General features: G+C 50.3%; 1 protein-coding gene across 1 annotated transcript; it reads right to left on the minus strand.

Annotated features, from left to right (window-relative positions):
- Positions 1-1,794: 1,794 nt before the first annotated feature.
- Positions 1,795-2,208, minus strand: LOC136465676 (uncharacterized). Its single transcript, XM_066464320.1, has one exon. The coding sequence runs from the start codon at positions 2,206-2,208 to the stop codon at positions 1,795-1,797; it is 414 nt and encodes a 137-aa protein (XP_066320417.1).
- Positions 2,209-25,400: the final 23,192 nt, after the last annotated feature.

Here is a 25,400-nt window from a genome sequence, read left to right on the forward strand (position 1 = left end):
TTCAAGGGACATGATGCAGTTTGATCCCTCAGAACTTATCCTCGAGCTTGCGCACTGGCATTACGCCGCCATGAGAGGGCTCTTGTAGGAGGACTCCTTCATGACTTGGTCGACGACCAACTCTGAGTCACCATGGACATACAGCCGCGTGGCTCTGAGCTCGATGGCGATATGCAGTCCAATGATGAGGGTCTCGTACTCCATGGCATTGTTTGAGGCTAAAAAATAGAGATGGATCGCGTATTGGAGCCTGCTCCCATCTAGGGAGATTAGAACCACTCTAGCCCTAGAGCCGGGTGCCATGACCGACCCATCGAAGTACATCATTCAGTACTCATGGGTGACATCCGGGGTCGGGAGATGGACTTTCATCCATTCGGCGATGAAGTCAGCAAGAGCCTAAGACTTAATAGCAGTGTGGGGGACATACCTGATGTCATGGCCCATGAGCTTGAGAGCCCACTTGGAGATTTAGCTAGTGGCGTCGCGGTTACGGACGACCTCCCCTAGTGGGTATGAGGTGACGACCATGACCTCGTGGTTGGTGAAGTAGTGCAGGAGCTTCTGGGTTGCCATTAGCATAGCATACAGAAGCTTCTAAACCTTGGGGTAGCGAATTTTGGCATCGGTGTGTACCTCACCGATGAAGTACACTAGTCGTTGGACCTTCAGGGGGTGTCCTGGCTCCTCCCTCTCGACAATGAGGGCGGTGCTCATAATGTGATTGCTTGCCATGATGAGAGGAGGGATTCTCATTGTTTGGGAGCGATGAGGATTGGGGCCGACGTCAGTGACGTTTTGAGGCTTTCCAAAGCCTGTTGTGCCTCCTTTGTCTAGACGAATGCATCTATTTTCTTGAGAAGTTTGTAGATAGGCATCCTCCATTTGCCTAGTCGGGAGATGAACTAGCTCAGGGCGGCCAAACAGCCGGTGAGCCTCTATATGCCCTTGGCATTGCGTATAGGGCCCATGTTGGAGATGGCCACAATTTTTTTGGGTTGGCTTCGATGCCGTGCTCAAACACAATGTATCTGAGCAGCTTCCCCTTCAGGACCTCGAAAACACATTTTTCGAGATTCAATTTGACGCTGAACCTTCAGAGGTTCATGAATGTTGCGGCCAAGTTTGCGATCAGGTCGCTAGCTTGAGCCGTTTTCACCACTATGTCATCTACATAGACGGCGATTGTTGCTTTTAGCTGCTCGACTTGGTCAGGTTGGTCGGGTGGGTCGATTTGGTTGGCAAAGCATCGCTGCATGCACCATTGATAGGTGGCGCCAGTGTTCTTCATACCAAAAGGCATGGTTACGTAATAGTATGAACCATACAGGGTGATGAATGAAGTCGCAACCTAGTCGGACTCTTTCATCGTGATCTAGTGGTAGCCTAAGTAGGCATCTAAGAAGGAGAGGATTTCACACCCTGAGGTGGAGTCGACTATCTGATCTATGCGTGGTAAAGGGAAGGGATCCTGTGGGCATGCCTTATTGAGGCCAGTATAGTCAACACACATTCTCCACTTCCCATTCTTCTTTTTCACAAGAACAGGATTAGCTAGCCAGTCAGACTGGTATACCTCTTTGATGAATCCAACTGCTAGAAGTTGGTGATCTCCTCGCCTATGGCCCTGCGCCTCTCATTGTCAAAGCGACATAGGCGTTGGTTGGTGGGCTTTGTGCCTGGAACGATGTGTAGTGTGTGCTCAGTGACCTCCCTCGGTATGCCCGGCATGTTAGAAGGCTCCCATGCGAAGACATCATGATTTATGCATAGGAAGTTGTTGAGCTCGCTTTCCTATTTGGCCAGGAGCTTAGTCCTGACCCAAACCATCTTGGTCGGGTCGGTGGGGTCGATCTCCACCACCTTGGTTTCCTTGATCGGATGGAAGGCACTCGAGGAGGTCGACCCGTTGCAGTCGAGGACTACTGGAGTTGCCGAATTGCCGAGCACCAGGAGCTCAGCGGAGTTGATGATGGCAGTGGCGAGCTCGTAATGCTTGCAGTCGCACATGTAGGCGGTCGAGAAGGTGCTACCTATGGTGATGACGCCATTTGGCCCTGGCATCTTCAGCTTGAGGTAGATGTAGTTGGAGATCACCATGAACTTGGTGTAGCATGGCTGCCCTAAGATGGCATGGTAGGACCCCAGAAAGTCCACTACCTCGAAGGTTAGAACCTCTGAGTGAAAGTTGGTGCAGTCACCAAACATGACGGGCAGGTCGATCTACCCAAGTGGATATGCCTGCGTCCCTAGGATCACGTCGTGGAAGGGAGAGCTCATGAGCTAGAGCTCTAACCAGGGGATGTGCATGACATCGAGGGTGTTGACGTAGAGAATGTTGAAGCCACTGCCTCCATCCATCAGCACCTTGGCGAGGTGCTTCTTGCGGATGATGGGGTCGACAATGAGCGGGTAGCGACCCGGTCGGGCAACGTGGGAAGGATAGTCTCTCTAATCAAATGTGATCAGGGAGTCCGACCAGCTAAGGAAAGAGTGGATGGCCGACTTGGCGGCGCATGCCTCTCTGTAGCGTACCTTATGCTGGCGCTTGGAGTGGATAGCGTCGGATCCCACAAAGATCATGAGGCATTCCTTGGGGTTAGGGAAGCCATCTTCATCCTTGCTCGCTGCACCTCCTCCTTGCCTTTCCCTTCCTTTGGCTTGGTGGCTTGCCGTAGGAAGAGCTTGAGGAGCTCGCAGTCCTTGTAGAGATGTTTGACGGGATAGGCGTGGTTGGTGCATGGACTCTCCATGAGCTTGTCTATAAGGAAAATGGACCCTAGGCCCATTTACTTTGGATTTTGGTGTTTGATGACCAGCACAACCAAGTTGGACTAATGAATTTGCAAGTGATTGTTTTGTAGTTCAATAGGGTGCAAGACGTGACTTGGATGAAGGCGACATGATGATCCGATGATCAACACCATAAGCAAGACCCTAGAAGCACAAGAGAAGACCCAAGATATCAAGCAAAGTCCAAGCATGAATATAGGAACCAAGCTGTACGCAAGATCGTGAAGAAACGAGCTCACAGAAGTGACCGAGCGCTGGCGGAAAGTGATCGGACGCTCCGATCAAGAGGTTCGGTAAACAGGCGTCAGTAGCAGCGACCGGACGCTAGACCTGATGCTGGTGGCAAATCAACCGGACGTAGAACTGCAACGTCCGATCGAGTACAGAAAGGTTCCAGAGCGACAAAATTTTGACCGAACGCGTCCGATGACATGTGACCAGACGCTAGCAGTGTCCGATCAATTGATCATAGCTCTAACGGTCGGGACAACCAGACACGTCCGGTCAAGACGTGATCAGCGTCCGGTCAGTAGCAGAAAAGCAGGATTTCATCCCCAACAGCTAATTTCTCAATGGGGCTTATAAATAGACCCCCAACCAGCCAAATAAAGTGTGTGGAGCTGAGGAAACATATCAAGGGTGCCAGTACACCATTTTAGTGATCTCCACTTGCATAGTGCTTAGTGATTCATTAGGTGATTAGCGTAGGTGCTTTGCGAACTACTTAGGTTGATTAGACCACCGCTTATGTGCTTGCTCTAGGTTTAGGCCTAGTGTTTAGTGAGGTTTGCATACCTCTAACTACACGGTGCTTGCGCACACCATTGTTGTATATCGGAGGGGCTTGTAGTATTGCGAGATCACATCAACCATGTTTGTGGTGTGGCCGCCACCGTGTACCGGAGGGAACAAGGCCAGCGGCGTTTTGGCTAGAAGCATGATAGTGAAGACGGCGGGGAGCATCCGGGAGAGGCTTGCCGGAAGGAACGTCGGAGACCCACTTGCGCGTGGGGAAGGCCCAAGGCTATCCACGGAGTTATCCGACTGGAAGCTTGGCCCTTGCGAGGGGCTCCAACGAGGACTAGGGGGAAGCTTGCGCGCTTCTCGATACCTTGGTAAAAATATCAGAGTCATCGATGGGAGTTTGCATATCTCTACCTTGCTCTTTAGCTTCTGCATTTACATTGATTACATTACTCCTTCTGCGGTAGAGATAGCAACACATTAGCAAAACCGTAGTTGCACATTTAGATAGTTTGTCTTTTGCATAGGTTTTGCTAAGGTTAGAAAAAGAGGCCATATTTTAGAGTTAGAATTTTAAGTTGCCTAATTCACCCTCCCCCCTCTTAGGCATCACGGTCCCCTACATGTGGTATTAGAGCTAGTTGGCTCATTTTGGACCTTTGGCTTAACCGCCGTTGAGCTGATGCTATTTAGAGTGGTTGGGATGGTTACCTCTAGGCCTCCACACTTTGACGGCACTAACTTCCCCAATTATAAAGCTAGAATGGCTTGCCACCTTGAGGCGGTTGATTTGGGAGTTTGGAGAGTCACTCGTGATGGGATGAAACCCATTAAGAATCCCGGTAACCCCACAAAGAGTGAAGAAAAGGAAATACATTTCAATGCTAAAGCTAAGAATTGCTTGTTTGAATCATTTAGCATGGATGTGTTTAACCAAGTGTTCACTTTAAATACGGCACATGAAATTTGGTTAAAACTTCAAGAGCTCCATGATGGCACATCTAATGTCCGTGAGCAAAAATATTGTCTAGCTAAACAAAATTTTGATTCCTTTACAATGAATGATGATGAGCTTGTTCGTGATATGTATTCTCGTTTGAATATAATTATCAATGAGCTCCATTCAATAGGATTAACAAAGCAAGATGATGCGGACATCATGGGGAAGCATCATCTCCGTGCTACTACAAAAGAAATATGCAAGCATCATCACCATCCATCACAACATGGAGGACTTGAGCACCATGACCCCGGGCGTAGTCATTGGCAAGATAGTGGCATTTGAAATGTCAAGTAAGATGGGTCAAGAAGAAGCCTCTTCATCAAGCAAAGGCAAAGCTCTCGCATGTAGTGAGAAAAAGAAGACGAAGGGCAAGCAAGTTGAGACAAGCTCAAGCTCAAGCTCCTCAAGTGAAGATGAAGAAGAAGATGAGGACGATGATGATGATGATGAAGATTCAAGTGAAAATGATCAATCTTCCTCCTCCACCTCCGACCTTGATGAAGAATCAATCAAACTAATCAACAAGGTGGAGAAGATGATCCAAAGGCTCAATGTCAAGGGTGTGCCCATCCAAATCCAAGATCTCATTTTCACCAATCAAAGAAATGAGCAAAGAAAGAGAGGATGCTATGGATGCGGCTAGTTGGGGCACTTTGTGGAAGTTTGTCCAAACAAGCCCACACCCAAGACAAAGAAGAAGGCGTGCAACAACCAAGCCCTCACATCAATAAGGTCATGGGATGATTCTTCAAGTGAAGAAGAACTCCATCACAAGAGGCAAGGCCGCAAGCACTCATCATCAAGCTCTTCTCGTGTGTGCCTTATGGCACGAGGTAATGAAAGCTCATCCTCTAGTGAGAGTGATAGTGATGATAAAATGCCTTCTTATGATGAAATTGTGCAAAAAAATCTTAATTATGCTAGAGTTTGCACTAGTCAACAAAAGAAGCTTGAAAAATTAAAAGAAAAGTTAGATAGTTCACAAGAAGCATATAAAACTTTGCTTGAACAATATGAGAACTTTGCTAATCTCAATGTTGAACTATCTACTAAAATTGAGCAACTTGAGGCTAGTGCAACAACAAATGCATGCACAATCAATGATGAGCAACTTGTAAAGAAAAATGAAAAATTAAAAGAAAAGTTAGTTAGATCACAAGATGCTTATAAAAGTTTGCTTGCTAAAATGGAAACCAAGTGCAAACATTGTGATGAGCTAACAAATAAATTTGCTAACCTTGAAGCCGTTAGTACAACCCCCACCAAGGCATCTAAAAAGAAAAGTTCTATCTTTAACATGTCTAAAAAGGATGCCTCTACTTCTTGTAATGATTTATGTTTAGACTCATCTTTGTGCAACCAAGTTTGTGTTGAGAAAGTTGTTGTAGATACATGCACACAAGAGGTTGCAAAGGAGAATGAGCAACTCAAGCAAGAAGTAGCTCGCCTCACCAAGGACTTGACTCAAGTGAAAGGCAAAGCAAAGCAAGCCCAACTTCATCAAAATAACACCATCAAGGGAGTGAAGAAGTTTGATGAAGGACAAACCGTGGTTTGCTATGTGTGCCACAAGGAAGGTCACAAGTCCTATGAGTGTAAGGTGAAGAATGGGGGAGGAGCAAAGAAGAAAGAGAAAAAGCAAACAAGCAAGCTCTCCAACACCTACACCAACAAGGTGGACAAGAAGGCCTCCACACCATACTTGTTAAAGAAGAAGAAAAATGACAAAGTGGTGGCCATCAAGGTGAACAAGCAAGCCAACAATGGATTCAAACGCTTTTGGGTGCCAAAGGAAATCATTTCCAACATGAAGAGCACCAACAAGGTGTGGATCCTGAAAGGGAAGTGAGAAGTCTGATGGACTTCGAGGAATTTGGAGACTTGGCAAAGTATGGATGCATTTCATGGGTGCATCATGATGGACAAAATCATTGCCAAGTGGGTTAGTAAATACTATGGACCCAAATTCCCCTTCCCATGTTAGGTAACTAGATTCAATTTTCTTCAAGTGTTACTAGATTTAATTTCCTAACTAGTGGCATCTTTAAGCATCTAGTTACTCTTCATGCCTAGGTTTGCATTTGCATTCTTATATCTTTTGCCATGCATACACTAGGTATATCTTATGGTAGGCTTGCTCGGTGTCATTCTTAACCCTTGGAGCAAACCTACATGGTTTAAAATTGTTTAGGAGCATGGCACATAGCTTGTCTTACAATTGTTCATCTAATATGTGCCAAAGTCCAAATTATAGATAATTTCTCCTGAATATTATCTTTGAAAATAATTCTCACATCCATATGATGTCATCTTTCAAGTGGTATTTTTAATTTTAAAATCAATGTGCATGTTTCCTACAAGTATTTCATACTTGTGTGCACAAATTTAGGGGGAGGTTACTCTACAAGTTGGATACTTTGAGACTAACACCTTTTCAAGCTTATCATGAGTGTAGTAGTATTATTGCAAGGAAAATGGAGTCCCTAGAGTTAAGCATCATACTTCAAATATCCACCACCTATTGCAAGTGGTAGAAATCAAATTGGTTTCCACATGTGGTATTTCTAAACCGATATCATCATGTTGATTTCATTTTGATATTTATATGCTTTCTCCATGCATTATATAGATTAAATTCCCTTGAGCAATAATTTGCCAATTATGCATATGCTTTGCCTTCTACCATATGTATGCATATATTTAGGGGGAGCTTAATCCATATAATGTGGGAGTCAAATTTTGTGACCTATTCCACTCTACACACAAAGGATCACAAAGTTTGACCCTCCCTTGTGCCACTAATGTCTTCCTTTTCGGTGTTTGATTCCAAAGGGGGAGAATTTAGAGGACCAAAAGCAAGCATTAATTTGTAGGACCAAAAGCTAGATCATAATAATTTACAAGGGGTAATGGTCCGAGAAAGGGAGGATAGTGGATTAGATTATGGATTAGCCTATGTAATGGGAAAATTTGTAGGAAGCAAGTCTTAAATCCATAATGCCACATGGGGACATTTGCAAGGGCAAGATAAGTTTTTATGTAGTATCTTTTAGTCTTACAAGTAATATCTTTTAGCATCATATAACCTTGCCCCTTGCATTGCATCCTAGCAAGTAGGTAGTTTTTAAATTTCAAAATTCTATTATTTGCTTGTTTTGGTCGTGTTGTCATCAATCACCAAAAAGGGGGAGATTGTAAGGAAAATGGACCCTAGGCCCATTTACTTTGGATTTTGGTGTTTGATGACCAACACAACCAATTTGGACTAATGAATTTGCAAGTGATTGTTTTGTAGTTCAATAGGGTGCAAGATGTGACTTGGACGAAGGCGATGTGATGATCCGATAATCAACACCATAAGCAAGACCCTAGAAGCACAAGAGAAGACCCAAGATATCAAGCAAAGTCCAAGCACAAAGATAGGTACCAAGCCGTATGCAAGCTCATGAAGAAACGAGCTCATAGAAGTGACCGGACGCTGGCGGAAAGTGACCGGATGCTCCGATCAAGAGGCTCGGTAAACAGGCGTCAGCAGCAGCGATTGGACACTGGACCAGATGCTGGCGACAAATCAACCAGACGCAGAACTGCAGCGTCCGATCAAGTACAGAAAGGTTCCAGAGTGGCGAAATTCTGATCGGACGCGTCCGGTGATATGTGACCGGACGCTAGCAGCGTTCGATCTGTTGATCGTAGCTCTAACGGTTGGGACGACCAGACGCATCCGGTTAGGATGTGATCAGCGTTCGGTCAGTAGTAGAAAAGCGGGTTTTCATCCCCAACGGCTAATTTCTCAGTGGGGCTTATAAATAGACCTCCAACCGGCCAAATAAAGTGTGTGGAGCTGAGGAAACATATTAAGGGTGCTAGTACACCATTTTAGTGATCTCCACTTGCATAGTGCTTACTGATTCATTAGGTGATTAGCATAGGTGCTTTGTGAAGCGCTTAGGTTGATTAGACCACCGCTTATGCGCTTGCTCTAGGTTTAGGCCTAGTGTTTAGTGAGGTTTGTATACCTCTTACTACCCGGTGCTTGCGCGCACTATTGTTGTACATCAGAGGGGCTTGTAGTCTTGTGAGATCACACCAACTATGTTTGTGGTGTGGCCACCACCATGTACCAGAGCGAACATGGCCCGCAGCATTTCGGCCGGAAGCTTGATAGTGAAGATGGCGGGGAGGATCCAGGAGAGGCTTGCTGGAAGGCATGTCGGAGACCCACTTGCGCATGGGGAAGGCCTAAGGCTATCCATAGAGTTACCCGACTAGGAGCTTGGCCCTTGCGAGGGATTCCTTATGAGGGGCTCCAACGAGGACTAGGGGGAAGCTTGCACGCTTCTCGATACCTCGGTAAAAATATCAGAGTCGTTGATGGGAGTTTGCATATCTCTACCTTGCTCTTTAGCTTCCGCATTTACATTGATTACATTACTCCTTTTGCGGTAGAGATAGCAACACATTAGCAAAACCATAGTTGCACATTTAGATAGTTTGTCTTTTGCATAGGTTTTGCTAAGGTTAGAAAAAGAGGCCATAGTTTCGAGTTAGAATTTTAAGTTGCCTAATTCACCCCCCCCCTCTTAGGCATCATGGTCCCCTACATTGTCAAAGTGGTCGAGCTAGCCTTGCTGGGGCTGCTTGCCCGCTTGGTCGGCCATAGTGACCAAAGCTAGGTTGGCCAGTCAACGCTGGTCCTTCTTGTTCTTCTTGTCCTTTTGTTTGGAGGGGCACTCGCCTTAGTCCTTGCGCTTGGCCTTGCCCCTATCCTGACCACCACTGAAGACTGCCCCAACTGCCTCCTCATTGGAGGCATGGATCATGGCAATGTTGAGCAGGTTGCGGGTGGTACGGGACTTCACACAGCTAAGCTTGTGGATCAAGGACTTGTAGGTTGTCCAAGAGAGGAATGTGTTGAATACGTCCACATCGACGACATCAGGAAGGGAGTTACACTGCTTTGAGAACCTATTAATGTAATCCTGTAGGGACTCATTGGGGTCTTGCTGGCAGCTCTTAAGGTCTCAAGAATTCCCAGGACAAACATATGTCCCCTGGAAATTTCCGACAAAGACCCTATTGAGGTCCACCCAGTCGTGGATGCTGTTGGGCGAAAGGAATTCGAGCTATGCCCGAACATGCTCCCCCACATAGATGGGGAGGTATTGGATGATGAAGTAGTCATCATCCACTCCTCCGGCTTCATAGGCGAGTCAAAAGTCTTCGAGCCATATACCAGGGTTCGTCTCCCCAGTATACCTAGCGATGTTGGTGGACGGTAAGAAGCGTTGTTGGAACGACACTTTCTAGATGCGACGACCAAAGGCCTATGGCCCCGAGCCATCCGGACTAGGGCTCTAGTCAATTGGTCATCCACCATGCCTATGGTGCATGTCCTCACACTCCTCGATGGTTAGGTCAGGGCCCGTGCCGCCTGCTCTCGCCACCATTCAATGGGCGTTACCATCGTGCCGGGCATGGCGTCGATTGTTGATGACGTTGTGAGCATCATGTTTCGGCCTAAGCCATTTGTGCACATGTGGTTGGTGCGGAGCAGGCGCCGAGTCGGGCTAAAGTGTAGCCGCAGCTTCATGCTCCACGCTCGGCAACTACTGTGGTGAGTGGATGAAGTGATTCAACTGGTGCGGCCCTAGTCCCCTAGTTAGGCAAGAGGCCACGAGCCGGTGTCGCGATGCGGAGCTCTCCGCCTGCTAAATAGCAGCGGTCTCCACCAGCGCCTAGAGGTTCTAGTGGATTGCCTATTCCTTGGGGTCGGTAGGCTTAGGGATGCCGCGTAGAAGCATTGTCACAATAGCGATGTTTTGGCTAGCCCGAGCAAACTTAGGGGGGTCATCCCCTCCGTCCAGTATGTTACACTGGACCTGACGGGCATGACCCCGAGCACTGCTCGTCGGGTTACATGCATGTGGCATAGCGTGATGCGTTGGGCACTCTAGCGCAGGCAGGGGCTAGTGCTACCCCCTTTGCTGTGACTCCTCGCCATGCTGCGTCGCACTTGCCAGGGCCTGTGCACGGTGGTCCGGAGGGGTGTGAGTCTACATAGACTCCACTACCTCCGGTGGCTATCCTGGGTCGTCCGCCATAGCGCACTCTCAAGATAGAGCCTGGCCAGGTGCCATGACGTCACCAATGCTAGAGCCGTCGCTTTCGACCTCATCATTGACGAGGTCATGGAAGGAGGCGGGAGCGTAGCCTGCCATCCCCAACAACTCAAACGTGAGAGAGGGCAGCATCAGCATCCTTCGGAGTCCCCGCACACACGCGTCCATGGCGGACACGAAGCCATAGTGGAGGCAGTCGCATGGTGGTCATGGTGGGGATAACGGGGTCCCTTCGGAGAGTTGGTGCAAGGTGTTAAATAGTGAGTAAAGAACAAAATGTACATCACTCACTGTGGGGTTTGAGCCTAGCATTGGCTCGAGGTGAAGCGTGGGTGTCTCGATGTTGAGGTCATTGAGTGGCCCGGGGTCGGTGGAGGGCGCTCCTCCTCTAGTGGGCGCCAGGACAAGCACTTCCTCATGGAGGCAGAGTATGCCGAGCTGGTCAGCAAGAAAGTCCAAACTCCCAAAGAGGAAGGTCTGGAGTGGCACAAAGATGGGAGGAGCCCACATCCTAGCAAGTGGGAGCATGGGAAACTCCAGCGAGCCAAAGCAAATCATATTGCTCAAGCCTGCCATGCCAAAGATGGTGGAAAGGTGGGCCATCCGATGACCAAAAGTGTGAACGCACGGCGTCCTCCCCACGGATGACACAAACTGTCGGTGAGAAATGTGGCCAACAAGTAAATATTTATAGTTTTGCCGTGTGTTGTGATCGAATGTGGCCTAGCACTCAATGACACATGATTTATACTAGTTTAGGCAACAGGCCCTATGTCCAGTTGAGGTCGGTCGGAGACTTTATTCCCGAGCCTAGGTGCTCAAAGTTTGCTGTGGGGTTACAAACGAGTAAGGAATGAGAAGGGGTGTGTTAGAGGCTCGGTTGGACTCTGAGCCAAGTGGCAGAGAGTGATGGATGCTCAAATGTGCGCTAAGTATCAGAGCGTATGCTCTGTGTGTCCGAGCTTATCAGCTATTGAGAGCATGTAGATTGTGTAGCTGTCGAGCTCTAGAGCCATTGTGCTGTTGCCCTCGAGTCCTCGAGTCTTTGAGTCTTTGAGTCTTCAGGGCTTCGGGGGGTTTGAAGCTCCTATCCTTTTGGTAGGAGAGAGCACATTCCCTTTTATAGTTGAAGGGGATAGCCTTACAAGTCAGAGAGAAAGAGAGAGTTCATACGGGTGTTGCCTAGTCATGTCGCCCACGTCATCGGGTATGGGATGGTCATCGGCGCCTATAATATTGTTTTATGTTCAAACGTGTCTGGTAGGCTCTACCATGTTCGCTTGGTACCGCAACCGATGGCACCCACAATAATGTTTATGCTCTAATGCGTCTGGTAGGCTCTACCGTGTTCGCCTGACATTCCCCGATGGCACCGTCCTATAGGTGCGCAGGGCATGGTAGGGTACAGTCCTCGGTATTGCGGTTGCCTTGAGCACCTTACCTTATTTGCTCCGCCTGCTCCCCGGGCCCACACTGAGCGGGCATCCCCGGTCAGTCGTTCCTTGTCGGCCCCGACCGTGTCGATTGGGAAAGAGCAGGGAGCAGAGGTCCGGTGTATCCTTGGTCGGAGAAAGGGGGTCTGAGTCGGACTATGGTCCCACCTTGGCCATGCCTTTTGGTCGAGAACCAGATCGTTGTCTTGTCCTGTCATTATGTATCTAGGTGGCCTAGGCGCATGCTGTCGCTGCACCGCCTGCCGGGCCAGGTTTTGTAGGAAAGCGGGTCCATTGGGGATCCTAGGTTTATGAACCTGACAATTGCCATGCTGAATAATTATGTAGACATCGTCGAAAAATTATGTAGTCCATCTGTGCAGCAGTGATGATCTTGAATTACTTTTATGATGAATTGATTGTTGGACACGTGGTAGAACCTAGGCAAGCCACGTGATCAAATAAAAATACAACATGTGGATGAACTAGTGCATGACACGTGAAATAGCCATGGCACGACACGTGGGCTAATAAAAATCTGACACATGAAAGGAAGTCATCAAGCCACGTGGCTAAATAAAAAATGAAACATGGATGGACAACACCATGACACATGGTTGAATAAGAAACGGCCACATGGACCAATAAAAATATGATACATGGTCCAATGAAGAAATGACACGTGACCCAACCGCAACACGATATGTGTGCCAATAGAAAACTAACATGTGGAACAATAGGGGCCCGACATGTGGTCTATTAAGAACCTAAAACATGCAAGAACTAGGCAAGGCCATGTTGTCCAATAACAAGGTGACATGTACCCAAACCATCTCCAATGCAATCGGCTATAGTAGGTACACGTGGAAAGCATCTCTAATGAAAGCAACCGCCAGTGTGGATGCCCCCTGCCACGCATGCTAAAGCAGTTCTATGACGGTCAGTTTTCATCATAGATCTATCCACATCTATGATGAATTTCTAGAATCATCATAGAAGTTAAGGAATGACGCGACTTCTATGACGAACCATTTTCCGTCATAAACTCGTTATAAAACTGGAATTATGACAAATTTGGCCCTTTCAGTGATGAAAGCTATTCGTCATAGAAGTGGATATTTCTAGTAGTGTTAGGCCAATCTCAATGGGGTTTCATAAGAGTTTCATGGACATTAAATATGCTGACATGGCACTATATTGATGAAGAGAGATGATGAAAGTTTCATGGGAGTAGAAATAGTTTAATGGGGATAAAACTCTTCTACACTATTTTCAAAATATGAGTATGTTGGTAACTGGGCCATGAAACCCCCATTAGGACTTGTCGGTGTTTCGAGTAAACACCAAATAGTAAATTTGTATTTATTGTGCGTTAGGCCCGGATGGTGTGCTAAAAGATACAAGGTTTATACTGGTTTGGGCAGAACGTCCCTATGTCCAGTTTGTTGTTGCTCGTGTTATTAGCACTAAAAGGTTTGTAGTAGGGGGTACAAATGGTCAAGATAGGGACAGGTCCCAAGTCTCTGATGGAAAGGGTGAAAGGACGCTGAGAGCTCGATTGCCGCTCAACTGTATGTTATGTGATGCGTGGTGTGTCGAATTGATCCATCCCCCTAGTGGGGTGCCTGCCCTCCCTTTTATAGATCAAGGGGGAGCAGGGATTATAGATGGGAGAAAGAAGAAAAACCAGAGGTAAAGAAGGTCCTTCGATGGTGACAGGTCTTCCTTTTCCTTTGAGCCTGCCCTGCTGATAAGGCAGACGGTGCCAGGGATAGCACGTTCGGTGATCCTAATAGGGTCATGCTCAGGCTTTGTTCAGCAAGTTGTCACGTCCCATCCCACTCCGGCGGGCAACACGGCACGCCAGGGTGACAAGCCGCGACCCAACGGGGAGCAGATGGCATATAGGCCCCCCATTCATTACTGTAGATGACATGAGTTTCCTCTTGGATCGTAGCATTTGTCGTATGTTTCCGTCAGGATTCGTGTCCGAGGGCAAATGCCGGAGCCCATAATACTGTAGGACAAATGTTGGCGCCCACAACACTATTTGGGCTCTGACATGCCTGGAAGGGCTTAAAGCTCTCGTCTAGTCATATCCTAATGGTACTTTCCTGTAGGTGTGCAGGGTATGGTCCTCGGTATTGCAGTTGACTTGAGTGCCCCGCCTTATTTGTAGGCGTAGTTATGAAGGAGTAGCATGTAGACGTCGGGCGAACCAGAGTCTTCCCCTGGACGTCAGGCGAGGTGGAGCCTAGCCCCTGGATGTTGGGCGAGGTAGAGCTTAACTGCTAGACATTGGGCGAGGCGGAGCCCAGCCCTCGGACGTCGGGTGATGCAGAGCCTGCCCTTAGAAGTTGGGTGAGGCTAAGCCAGCCCTTGGATGTCAGGCGAGGTAGAGTCTAGCCCTCGGGGGTCAGGGAGGCAAAGCTAGCCCTCAGGGGTCGAGCGAGGTAGAGCCTACCCCCAGATGTTGGGCAAGGCAGAGCCAGCCCTTGGTCATCAAGCAAGGCGGAGCCCAGCCCCTGGACGTCAGGCGAGGTGGAGCCTACCCCTAGATGTCGAGCGAGGCAGAGCCTAGCCCTTAGACGTCCGGCGATGCGGAGCCTTTTCTCGAACATCGCGTGAGGCGGAGTCCAGCCCTCGAGGGTCGAGCGAGGTGGAGCCAAAACTCAGGGGTCGGGCGAGGTGGAGCCAACCTTCAGGGGTCGGGCGAGGTGGAGCCAACCTTCAGTCATTTGGGCAAGAAGTGTAGTTGCATTCTTGTTTGTTCAGAAGCATCAACGTTTCATGGTTATTATCTCCTCCTCCTTGGGTACCCCAGTATTAGGTCCCCAACAGTAGCCCCCGAGCCCCCGGGTGATTTGGATAGAATTGCCTGGGGGGGTGATTTGACTTGCCAGAGGGTGCGCGCGAGCACACCTGATGGGTGTAGTCCCTCGAGCCCCCGAGTGATTCAGAAAGAATCGCTCGAGGGTATTTCGATTCACCGGAGGGTGCACGCGAGCGCACCCTTCGAGTGTAGCCCCTAAGCCCCCGAGTGATTCGGAAAGAATCACCCAAGGGGTATTTTGATTTGACAGAGGGTGCGCGCGAGCGCACCTATTGGCTATAACCCCCGGGCCCCCGGGTGATTCGGATAGAGTTGCTCGGGGGGTAATTCAGACCCTTCGTGGGTATGGCTGTGAGATTTGGTGTTTTGATAACTAGATAGTTTAATTGGAGTCTTGGTATCCCATTCATGGGGAAGTGGCAAGAGTCAGCCTAGCTGAGACTCAATCGTGGGTTGATATGCTTACGACACTCATGTGCCTAGGTTTTGGTCGCTTGCGGGCCCATCCTTCATCGTAAGGCTGCCTTGGGACGGTCACCAAAACCGTTGATGGGCCAGCCCTCGAACTCCTAGACCTAGGTGGGCTAGAGGAATGTTTTTTTGACTCGTATCCTTTTGCTAGTAAAGAGTCCTGGTCTGCTCAGGAAGACAAAACATCCGATGCGACTTTGGTGGGAAAGGATAGGGATTGGGGGCGCATATCCCGCGTGGTGATGTGGTGGCGAATCATGGTAGGCGTGAAGATCTAGGCAGATAGTTGCCTTCCTTGCATCCATCGCCCCTATAAAACCAAAGGGTTTGGCCCTAGGGTTTTGTACATTGCCTCCTTGCCTTTGCATCTACAACCTCTACCGTCAATCGCCTAAGCCTCCTGCAACCACATCTCAGCCACCGTCAAGTCTGCATCCACCCTCCCTAATCATTCAATGGAGCTATGGTGTAGATCTGATGTCACCCTCCAGCACCTAGCGGGCCTCATTCACCATGGCCTTCTTTGCGCATGGACCGCCGCCGAGGAGTGGCGGTTGCCCGGCAATGAGGACGCGTCATCACCGCCTGAAGGTTACATTGTGTCCTTCGCTCACTTCCACGAGTGAGGATTCGCCACCCTCGCCCACAAGTTCCTTTGGGGGTTGCTGCATTACTAAAATGTAGAGCTACAGCACCTTACTCCCAACGGGATCCAACACATTGTGGCGTTTGTCACCCTGTGTGAGGGGTTCCTAGGGATTAGTCCCCACTTCAACCTGTGGTAGCACTTCTTTGCCGTTACCATCCTCAAGAAGCGGGAGAAGAGTCAGGAGCTGAGCATGTCGATGGGATGCGCTGGCATTCAGCTCCACAACAACCAGGTAAATGAATACCCACTGATGCATCTATCGATCTCCAACAAGGGGTGGCATTCGCATTGGTTCTATGTCAAGGATGACGTAGCCGCCCCCTTGCCAGTGTTCACCGGGTGCCTCATTGAAGAGGTCCAGAATCATGGAGGAAGTGGGGGATCCTGGATAATGACAAGAAGAAGATCTAGGACCACCTTGCCGCCATCCGCATCCTAAAGGAGAGGGGCGCGAAGGGGTCAGGGATCATCGGCACCTACCACATGCGAAGAGTGGCGCCGCTGATGAGGCGCGCGCTTCCCCTACACATGATGGTGCCTGGGGTGGCGCTTGATGGGACGGCGCTCGCCGAGGGAGCGCTGTCCCCCTCCGAAGTGGCATAGCGCTTCAAGGATGCCATGGAGCCCTCGCAGACGACGCTGGCGCCGTTCTTGATTTTGTGTATCCAGTGCTAGGGCATCCACCAATGCGGCCGGAACCAAGGTACATTGACTTCATAAGTTCTCTTTCCCTATGCCTCCTTTTTAATTGAACTCTCGACCCCTTGATGCTGACATTGGGATAGTGGGACTAGCCGAAGAGACTCGTCTTTATGGATCGCTTAGCCCCGCTGCCCAAGGACTTGCTCATAGTGGCGGTGAACCGCACCGTGGCCGAGTGGTAGAAGAAGACGAAGGAGGTCGAGAGGAGGAAGAAGCAACATAAGTTATGGGCATGGGAGCGGGGAGAGGAGACAGATAGTGATGATGATGACGACGATGATGAGGAGGAGGATGATGAGGTAGTTGCTAACATTGAGTGGGACGACCCGGCGAGTGAGGATACGCTGACAGGTATCCACTTGTCCGTGCAGGGGCCCTTCCTATTTCATGCGGGGGAAAGCATGTCTGTGGGGACAGCGGAGATGGGCTGAACCATCAGCCTACCCCAAGAGATAGTAGAAGCAGGCGGGTCTACTACCACGTTCGAGGTGCCAGTGTAGAGGGGTGGCCCGCCGCCGCACCTCAAGAGCCATCAGGGGTGGGCGGATCTACCGCCGCGCCTGAGGTCTCGGTGGAGGGGGGTGGCTCCGCTGCTGCGCCCCTAGACACAAGGGAGGTGGGCCCCTCTACCCAAGAGTAGGAGGTGGGCTCGAAATGGTCCCGCCACAACAAGGTGGAGTAGAGGCCCGGGGTTCATCCCCCAAACGTCTCCACCGCTAGACATCACCAACGTAAGTCACCAGCTTCTCTGTTTTCTTTGTTTTTCTCTGTTTTACCTATTGTCATTGTGACTCGTGCCTTTTGTTTCTTCTGCAGCTTCAAGAGGCAGGTCAGACGGGGCACTTCTTTAGCACTAGCGCCCAAGAAGAGGGTCTCCATTTAGGCAAGACAGGGGCCGTCGCCTGATGTCGCTCCTATTTCAGGCGAGAGCAGAGCCGACGTCACAGCTTCATCGGCCGGTCAGGGGCCACCCACGGTGGTGCCCATGCCCTCGGTAGGTCAAGCGATCAGTGAGGCTAAGGGAGCGCCCTCAGAGGTCGCCGAGCAAATGACGATGGAAGCAATTTCGCTGCCGATGTCGGAGTGGGCGGAGCTACCGGCCACACTCGTTGTGTCGACCATGGCGGGTGTGGCATAGCCAGACGAAGTCCCACTGATGGAGACAGAGGTGACGATGGCTATGATGGATGGGTCACAGTCAGAAGCTGCGGTGGTGGTGCTTGAGGCAGCGGCGCGTCCTATGCTACTGGTGGGCCCAGAGACGACACTCGTCGTGGGCAGGACTGAGGGGGTCATGGCCAAGGGACCCCTAGTTACCACACTGGTTGTCGAGGAGACCGGTAGGGAGCTGTCCCTAGTCCTAACATTGGAGGGCCACCATCTGCCCATGCGGGATGAGCCCCCGCTCTGGTGGGTGAGTCCACATGACCCATCATCGAAACCCTTCACCCTCGATGATGCCGCCGAGGGCATGGAGATGGAGAGTCTCAACGAGGGGATTATAGCCACGCTGGAAGCTCTAAACCAGGCCAAGGGTACCCTACAAGATGTCATCATTCCCACAGGCTGGGTATTCACTTAGTCTTGCCTCTCGCTCTCTTCTTTCTTCATCTATTTTTGTTTTCTGACCACCGTCTTTTTTTAGTCTCTTATTGCTCGCAGCCAGGAGAAGTCCTGGTTCCTTCCCGAGCATAAGGATGACTAGGACCACCTCGTCAAAGAGGCATGGCTGCATAGGGATGTGACCACCCAGCTCTGATAGAGGGTGGCCGAGTTGACTCCCCTTGCCACAGAGGCGGACAATCTTCGACGGTGGGAGGCCGAAGCCTGTCGGGACGCAGAGGACGCCGAGAAGTCCTTTGATGAACTATTAGAGAGGGAGCAGTGGGATGAGGAGGAGGCCACCAGAGTGCAGAAGGAGCAGGGCGAGCTGCTCTAGCGGGATGCTGAGACCCGCCAGCAAATCATCGACCTCCTGGCCGAGGCCAAGAAGGAGCGAGATCTCAGGATAGGAGCCGAGGAGAGGTCTACGGCCCTAGAGCAAAGGGTGAAACTAGATGCCAAGGTGGTCGCTCGGCTACACAAGGAGCAAGACAAACTATGCCATACTGTAGAGAGGCTCCACTCAGAGTGTGGCGTGGCCCGCAAGGAGCACGACTAGGTCATCCAAGAGCGCGACTAGGCATGGTAGAGGATCAGCTCCCTCTAGGCCGAGCTTGGAACTACAAAAGCCTAGAAGTTGGAGGCCGAGGGTGCCACTGCCGGACTAGCCACAGATCTCACTGAGGCGGGGAGTCTTCTTCAGGCAGAGAGCGACAAGCTCGATGTCCTGAAGGTCACCCTTGGCGTAATCTATGATGACCTATAGGTGGTGCAGGCAGAGGGGACCAGCTTGCTCATGGCCCATGCCATAGATATCACGACGTGGGTGCGCTAGCTAGAGAAGGAAGCACTTTGCTCAGGGATCACCCAATCCTTCGCCATCGCTTGCTTGCATTACGATGAAAGCATCGACTTGGGGGCGATGAGCCTTGGTTACGCATTGGGCTATGAAGCCTTCGAGCTAGATGAAATAGAAGTGGCGGTGGCTCCGCTTGCGAAAACCCTTTATCAGCCCCCGAGTGAGATCCGACCCCTTGGGGTTGCTGGGGTCGAATGTCACTGAAGACCAAAGAGGGGATAGCGAAACTACTTTCGTACTCACACATCCCCCTTCCTTAGGATTTTAGCTATCGTTCTACGACCGTGCGCTTGGTCTCTCTACAAGTCCAACCTTCCCTAAGCCCCCACGCGTGGTGGGGATTCGGTCAAGGGTCGGCTCATTTTTGTGACAGTTGCCCCGTCCATGGTTTTCAAAACTAGAGGGGTTGAGGCGACATCACCTGCCTCGATGGCTCGAGTGACGCACTTGATGAGCTCACTAACAGGGATGTTCAAATAGAATCCGGTCCCATTGCTCATGATAGGGTCGGCAAAGCCCTCGGGTGGCATTCTATTGCTCCTTAACCCATCGTCCAATAGATTCCCCTCAATGGAGATTCTATGGGCTTGGCTAGAGGCTGGATCAAACAAGAAGGTTGACATGACCCTATCCACCTCTATGCGAGTTGGGCGAAGGCCGCTGAGGCTTATCTGCATTTTTCTCCCTTGGCTCTTGTTCGACGTGAGGCGGCCTCAGGCCTATCGTAGGTCGGCCTTCAAACCTCAGTCTCTCGATCTAGGATTGGGTGGCTCGAGCCCCTGAGCCCCTTGGGATTTGATAGGGGTCAGCCGTGGTTCATGCATCACCCTATCCTTGATTTTCACAACCAGAGGTGCTGAGCTAATGACACTTGCCTCGACGGCTCGAGTGTTCTGCTCACTGAGCTCGCTAATGGGCATGTTTGAGTGGAATCCGGGTCCATCATCCGCTGATGGGGTCGGCAGAGCCCTCATGTGGCATTCCACTACTTCTTAACCCACCTCTTGGTAGATGACCGAGCTGTTTGATTGGCTCAGGTGGCCCATTGGCCTCTCCTTGATGGAGATTCTATGGGTTTGGCTTGAGGTTAGAATCGAACGAGAAAGGTCGAGATGTCCCTATCTACTTCTAAGCGGGGTCAAGCAAGGCCGCTGGGGCTCATGTTGGTTTTTCTCCCCTAGCTCTGTTTGATGCAAGGCAGCCTCGAGCCCTTCGTGGGCCAGCCTTCGAACCTCGGTCAGTTGCCGCTCATATTGAATGAGACAACTACCGCTTCATGACACGATGCAAAGCGTTGAGATGCAACAATTGCATATGCAACGCTTGGATGTATGGAATGAATGTACGATATAATGGAAATGAAAGCGGGGGTCGGTGATGTTACCTTGGTGGCGTGAGTGACGGGGAGCGCTTATCGGACATGTTCATGCAGGGTTCGGGTTTGACGTTCATGATGGGGCCGGTATAACCTTCACGAACATCGCAATTTTTTGTTTCTGTCTCTCGGCAACGATCTGAGCCATTCAATCGACTTGGGTGACCTGATAGCTTCTCCTTGAAGGAGATTCCATAGGTAGACCCCTCTAAACCCTTCTCAAGAAGGTGAATGCTAAAGCTTGGGGTGTAGGGACAAAGAATTTGATCACGCTGGTGAATAAAAATGACATAGCCGCTGGGCGTAGGGTCTAGCGGCTCGACTAGTTTTACTCAAAGTTTACACCCACACACTGTGCCTCTAGTTTTTAAACATAAGGAGGGGTTAGGCAAAGAGAATGTCTAAATGAGTAGACACTCTCGGCAACTCCCGAGCAATGTTCACGCCCCTATCGTTGCTGGGGTCGGAGGCTCGGTAGTAAAATTGATACATAGAGTAAGTAAATAAGGGTGCTTATCTTTCAGCGGCCATTTGGTTCCTTAACCCCATCGCTCAGTGTTCACCTAGGTCATCCGATCGACTCAAGAGGCCCGTTGGTCTCCGCTTGATGGAGGTTCCATCATTGGGCCCTTCGGGGTCCTGCTTGGGAAGGCGGAGAGCTGCCTGCATGCGGCTGTGCCTTGTTTCTCACGCTTGGCGTGCGGTAGTGGTGGGCCATGCCTAGGCCATGTCCTGTCTAACTAGGCAGTGTCTCATCGAGTAGGGCGCGTCCCATCGGTCAAGACGTGTCCCCTCGAATTCCTATCCGCATTGAATAGGGGAAGGGAGAGGGGTTTTGCCCCAACCCTTCGCCTTTCTCCAACTGCTGTGTATCCTTCTTAAATAGGGGAAGGGAGAGGGTTCTCATCCCATTCCTTTGCCTATTCTTGAGCTGCTGCCTCTCCTCCTTCTTCCATCTTGCCGAGTGTATTCATTTATCATGGCGGTTCCTAAGTGAGAGAGGGTAATGCGAGGGAGAGGAGAACTCACAGATCCATTCGTGAATCCGGAGCATGATGTCGAGCTAGAGGTCATCCAATGTACATGAGATGGTGCTTGCCGCCTTTGATGAGAAGGGGCCACTTCCATCGAAGGAGGAGGCGCACTGGAGGGTGTTGTAGATCACCGGCTTTGTCGCCGTCTGTGAGGCCTTTGTTGGGATGGAGCCGTACGTAGGCTTCTTTCGGTGAATCTCCTCTAGATGAGCCTTGTCGGTGGGTAAGCCACCTAGGACTGCGCTGATGGGGCGTTTTTGGCCTTGCAGCCACTTAGGTCAGCCAGTTCATCAAGTTTGATGAGATATCAGAGACATCCACTAGCCATGGCAGCCATACTTCGGTGAGCAGCATCCCTACCCAGGAGCTGCCTCGTCTCAAGGCGCTGTTGTTAGGGTTGCGGCTGATCATGATGGCGTAGTCTTTGGATGCCCCGGTGAAGGCACCATGGTCATCGATGTGGTGCTTGACGTTGCAGACGATGGCACCCTCAGGGATCCCACAGAGCGGTAGGATGTTGCCGATGGAGAGCGTGGCACGGCGGTCGTAGTAGTATTTAGAGTAGAAGTGGTCAGCAAATGTAACCATTTAAGTTGAGGGGAGCCCCCATGTGAACAGTTTTCTATGTTCACGAATACATCAGTCCCTTTTCGTGATGAAATCACTTTGTAAGGGGAAGCTTGTCCCATCCATTTCATGGCAACGGTCGTGTCGTTCGGTCGATTTGAGCTACTTGCTGAAACAAATTCCCTGCGGATATAAAGGATGCGGACATCCCATGCAGGAATTTAGTTAAGCAGGGAAGCCAGGCGGCGAAACTTGTAAAAAATGGACAAGCTTTCAATATTTTGTTACAGCAAACAACTTCTTATTTGTTCTCCCCTTTTTTGAGTAAAAAAGGTTTAGCGCATCCCGACCCTTTTCGTAGTTAAGGTCGCAAAAGCTCAGAGTGCGGGCGAGCCAATTCTGATCATGCTAGTGAGCAAAGAGACCATAGCCATCGGGGCGTGGGTTTTCCATAGTCCTACCAGTTATACCCAGGAATTGTTCCCGTAATTTAAGCTCTTAGGATTTAACTAAAAAGGGTGGGCGTGCGCAAAGAATGTTTGTTTGATAAACGAGCTCACATTAGCCCCCAAGTGAGGTCCGACCCTTTTTCGTTTGCAGGGGTCGGATGTCACGAAAGATCATGGATTTTGATAACAAAACTGATAAGAGAAAGTATGCGTTTATTTAGGGGTACAAACAACGTAGCTGCTCAATGTTCCAGGCATTGGCCTCACCGTCGATGGTTTTTAGCTTGTAGACGCCTAGCTAGAGTACTTCTACGATGACATATGGACCCTCCTAGGGCGGGGAGAGCTTGTGGCGGTCCTTGTTGCTCTACACGAGGTAGAGAACTAGGTCCCCAACACTAAAGGCTCAGTTCTGCACCCATTGTTTGTGGTACCGTTGCAACGCCTACTGGTACTTGGTTGAGCGGAGGCGGGAGATGTTGTGAGCTTCATCTAACTGGTCCATGGCGTCTTCATGGGATGTCTTGGCTCCCTGTTCGTCGTATGCCTTGATTCTTGGTGCTCCATAGTCGAGGTTGGTTGGGAGGATGGCCTCGGAACCATAAACCATGAAGAAGGGTATGTAGTCGGTGGCTCGACTAGGAGTTGTCCTTAGGCTCCAGAGTACCATGGGGAGCTCGGTGACCCATCATGCACCAAACTTGTTCAACCGGTTGAAGATCCTAGGATTGAGACCCTATAGGACCATGCCATTTGTGCACTCGACCTGCCCATTTGTTTGGGGGTGTGCGACGGCGGCCCAATCGACCCAGATGTGGTATTCATCGTAGAATCAAAGGAACTTCTTGCCGGTGAACTGCGTACCATTGTCCGTGATGATGGAGTTCGGGACTCCAAAGCAATGGACGATGTCGAGGAAGAATAACACGGCTTGCTCGGACTTGATCACGGAGATTGGCCGAGCTTCTATCCATTTTGTGAACTTGTCTATGCTGACAAGCAAGTGGGTGTATCCTCCAGGCACCTTCTTAAGAGGTTCAACCAGATCGAGCCCCCAGACTATGAAGGGCCACATGATGGGGATCATCTAGAGTGCCTAGGCCGGGAGGTGAGTTTGCCAAGCGTAGTACTAACACCCTTCGCAGGTGCGCATGATCTGCTCGACGTCGTCTACTGAAGTGGGCTAGTAGAAGCCTTGTCGGAATGTGTTTCCAACCAAGGTTCTAGGCACGGCGTGGTGACCGTAGACCCCACTGTGGATATCGCTCAACAAATGCTTCCCCTGTTCGATAGGGATGCAGCGCTGCAGGATCCCGGTGTGGCTCTACTTGTAGAGTTCACCCTCCACAAGAACAAAGGACTTGGCACGATGTGCGAGCTATCGAGCTTTCATCTTGTCCGTCGGCAGTGTGTCATGGAGGATGTAGTCGAGGTAGAGTACCCTCCAGTCGACCAGAGGTTCAAGCTCTGTTGTTGGGCCTTCTTCTAGCTCCATGATTTCGGGGCTAGATAGAGCCGACGGTTGGCCAACCCCCTAGGTTGAATCAGGGGGACCGTCATCGGCCTGTTCCAACCCCTTGTAGTGGACCGATGGCTTGTGTTGGTCGTTGGCAAAGACACCCATTGGCATCGGCTCTCGGCTAGATGCTGCCTTCACAAGTGCATCAGCTGCCTCATTGAGGTGCCTCGGGATGTGATTGAGCTCGAGGCTATTGAATTTGTCCTCCAGCCATTGAACTTCTTGGTAGTATGTAGCCATCTTGGTGTCATGATAGCTTGAATCCTTCATGACTTGATCGACGACAAGCTAGGAGTCTCCCCTAACGTTGAGACGTCGGACGCCCAACTCGATGGTGATGCGTAGGCCGTTGATGAGTGCTTCATACTCAGCCACATTATTGGATGAGGGGAAATGGAGATGAACCATGTACCTCATACATACCCCGAGGGTGACACAAAGACTAGCCCTATACTGACGCCCTTCTTCATCAGCGATCCGTCAAAGTACATCATCTAGTACTCTTGATCGATGACCAATGGTGGCATTTGGACCTTGGTCCACTCTGTGATGAAATCAGCTAATACCTAGGACTTGATAGCCATCCGAGGGGCATACAAAATGCCTTGATCCATTAGCTCGAGTGCCCATTTTGTGGTTCTCCCTATGGCATCCTGGCTTTGCACAACTTCGCTGAGGGGGAACGACGTCATGACCGTCACTAGGTGTGACTTGAAGTAGTGGCGTAGCTTCCTTTTGGTGATGAGGACGGCATACAGGAGCTTCTGGATTTGGGAGTAGCGGGTCTTAGAGTCGGATAGTACCTCGCTGATGAAGTACATAGGGCACTGCATCTGGAGGGTGTGCCCCTCTTCTTCCCGCTCCACTACTAAGGCGGCGCTGACCACTTGTGTGGTGGCCGCAATGTAGAGCAGAAGGTGTTCTCCCTCGGTGAGAGGAACTAGGATTGGGGCCTTTGTCAGGAGCTATTTAACCATGTCAAGTGCTTCCTAGGCCTCGGACGTCCATTCAAAGTGATCGACCTTCTTTAGAAGTCGATAAAGGGGGAGACCTCGTTCATCGAGGCATGAGATGAAGTGGCTGAGTGTGGCGAGGCACCCTATGACTCATTGAACCCCCTTTATGTTCTAAATCGAGCCCATCCTTGTGATGGCTAAGATTTTCTCTAGGTTGGCTTCAATGCCACGCTCAGAGATGATGAAGCCAAGCAGCATGCCCCTTAGGACCCCGAAAACACACTTCTTG

Source organism: Miscanthus floridulus, chromosome 7 (genome assembly GCF_019320115.1).
Source record: "Miscanthus floridulus cultivar M001 chromosome 7, ASM1932011v1, whole genome shotgun sequence".
Taxonomy (NCBI): domain Eukaryota; kingdom Viridiplantae; phylum Streptophyta; class Magnoliopsida; order Poales; family Poaceae; genus Miscanthus; species Miscanthus floridulus.

Coding starts and splice junctions, on each gene's coding strand:
- LOC136465676 (XM_066464320.1), bottom strand. CDS start 2,208: ATGTTTGGTGACTGCACCAACTTTCACTCAGAGGTTCTAACCTTCGAG.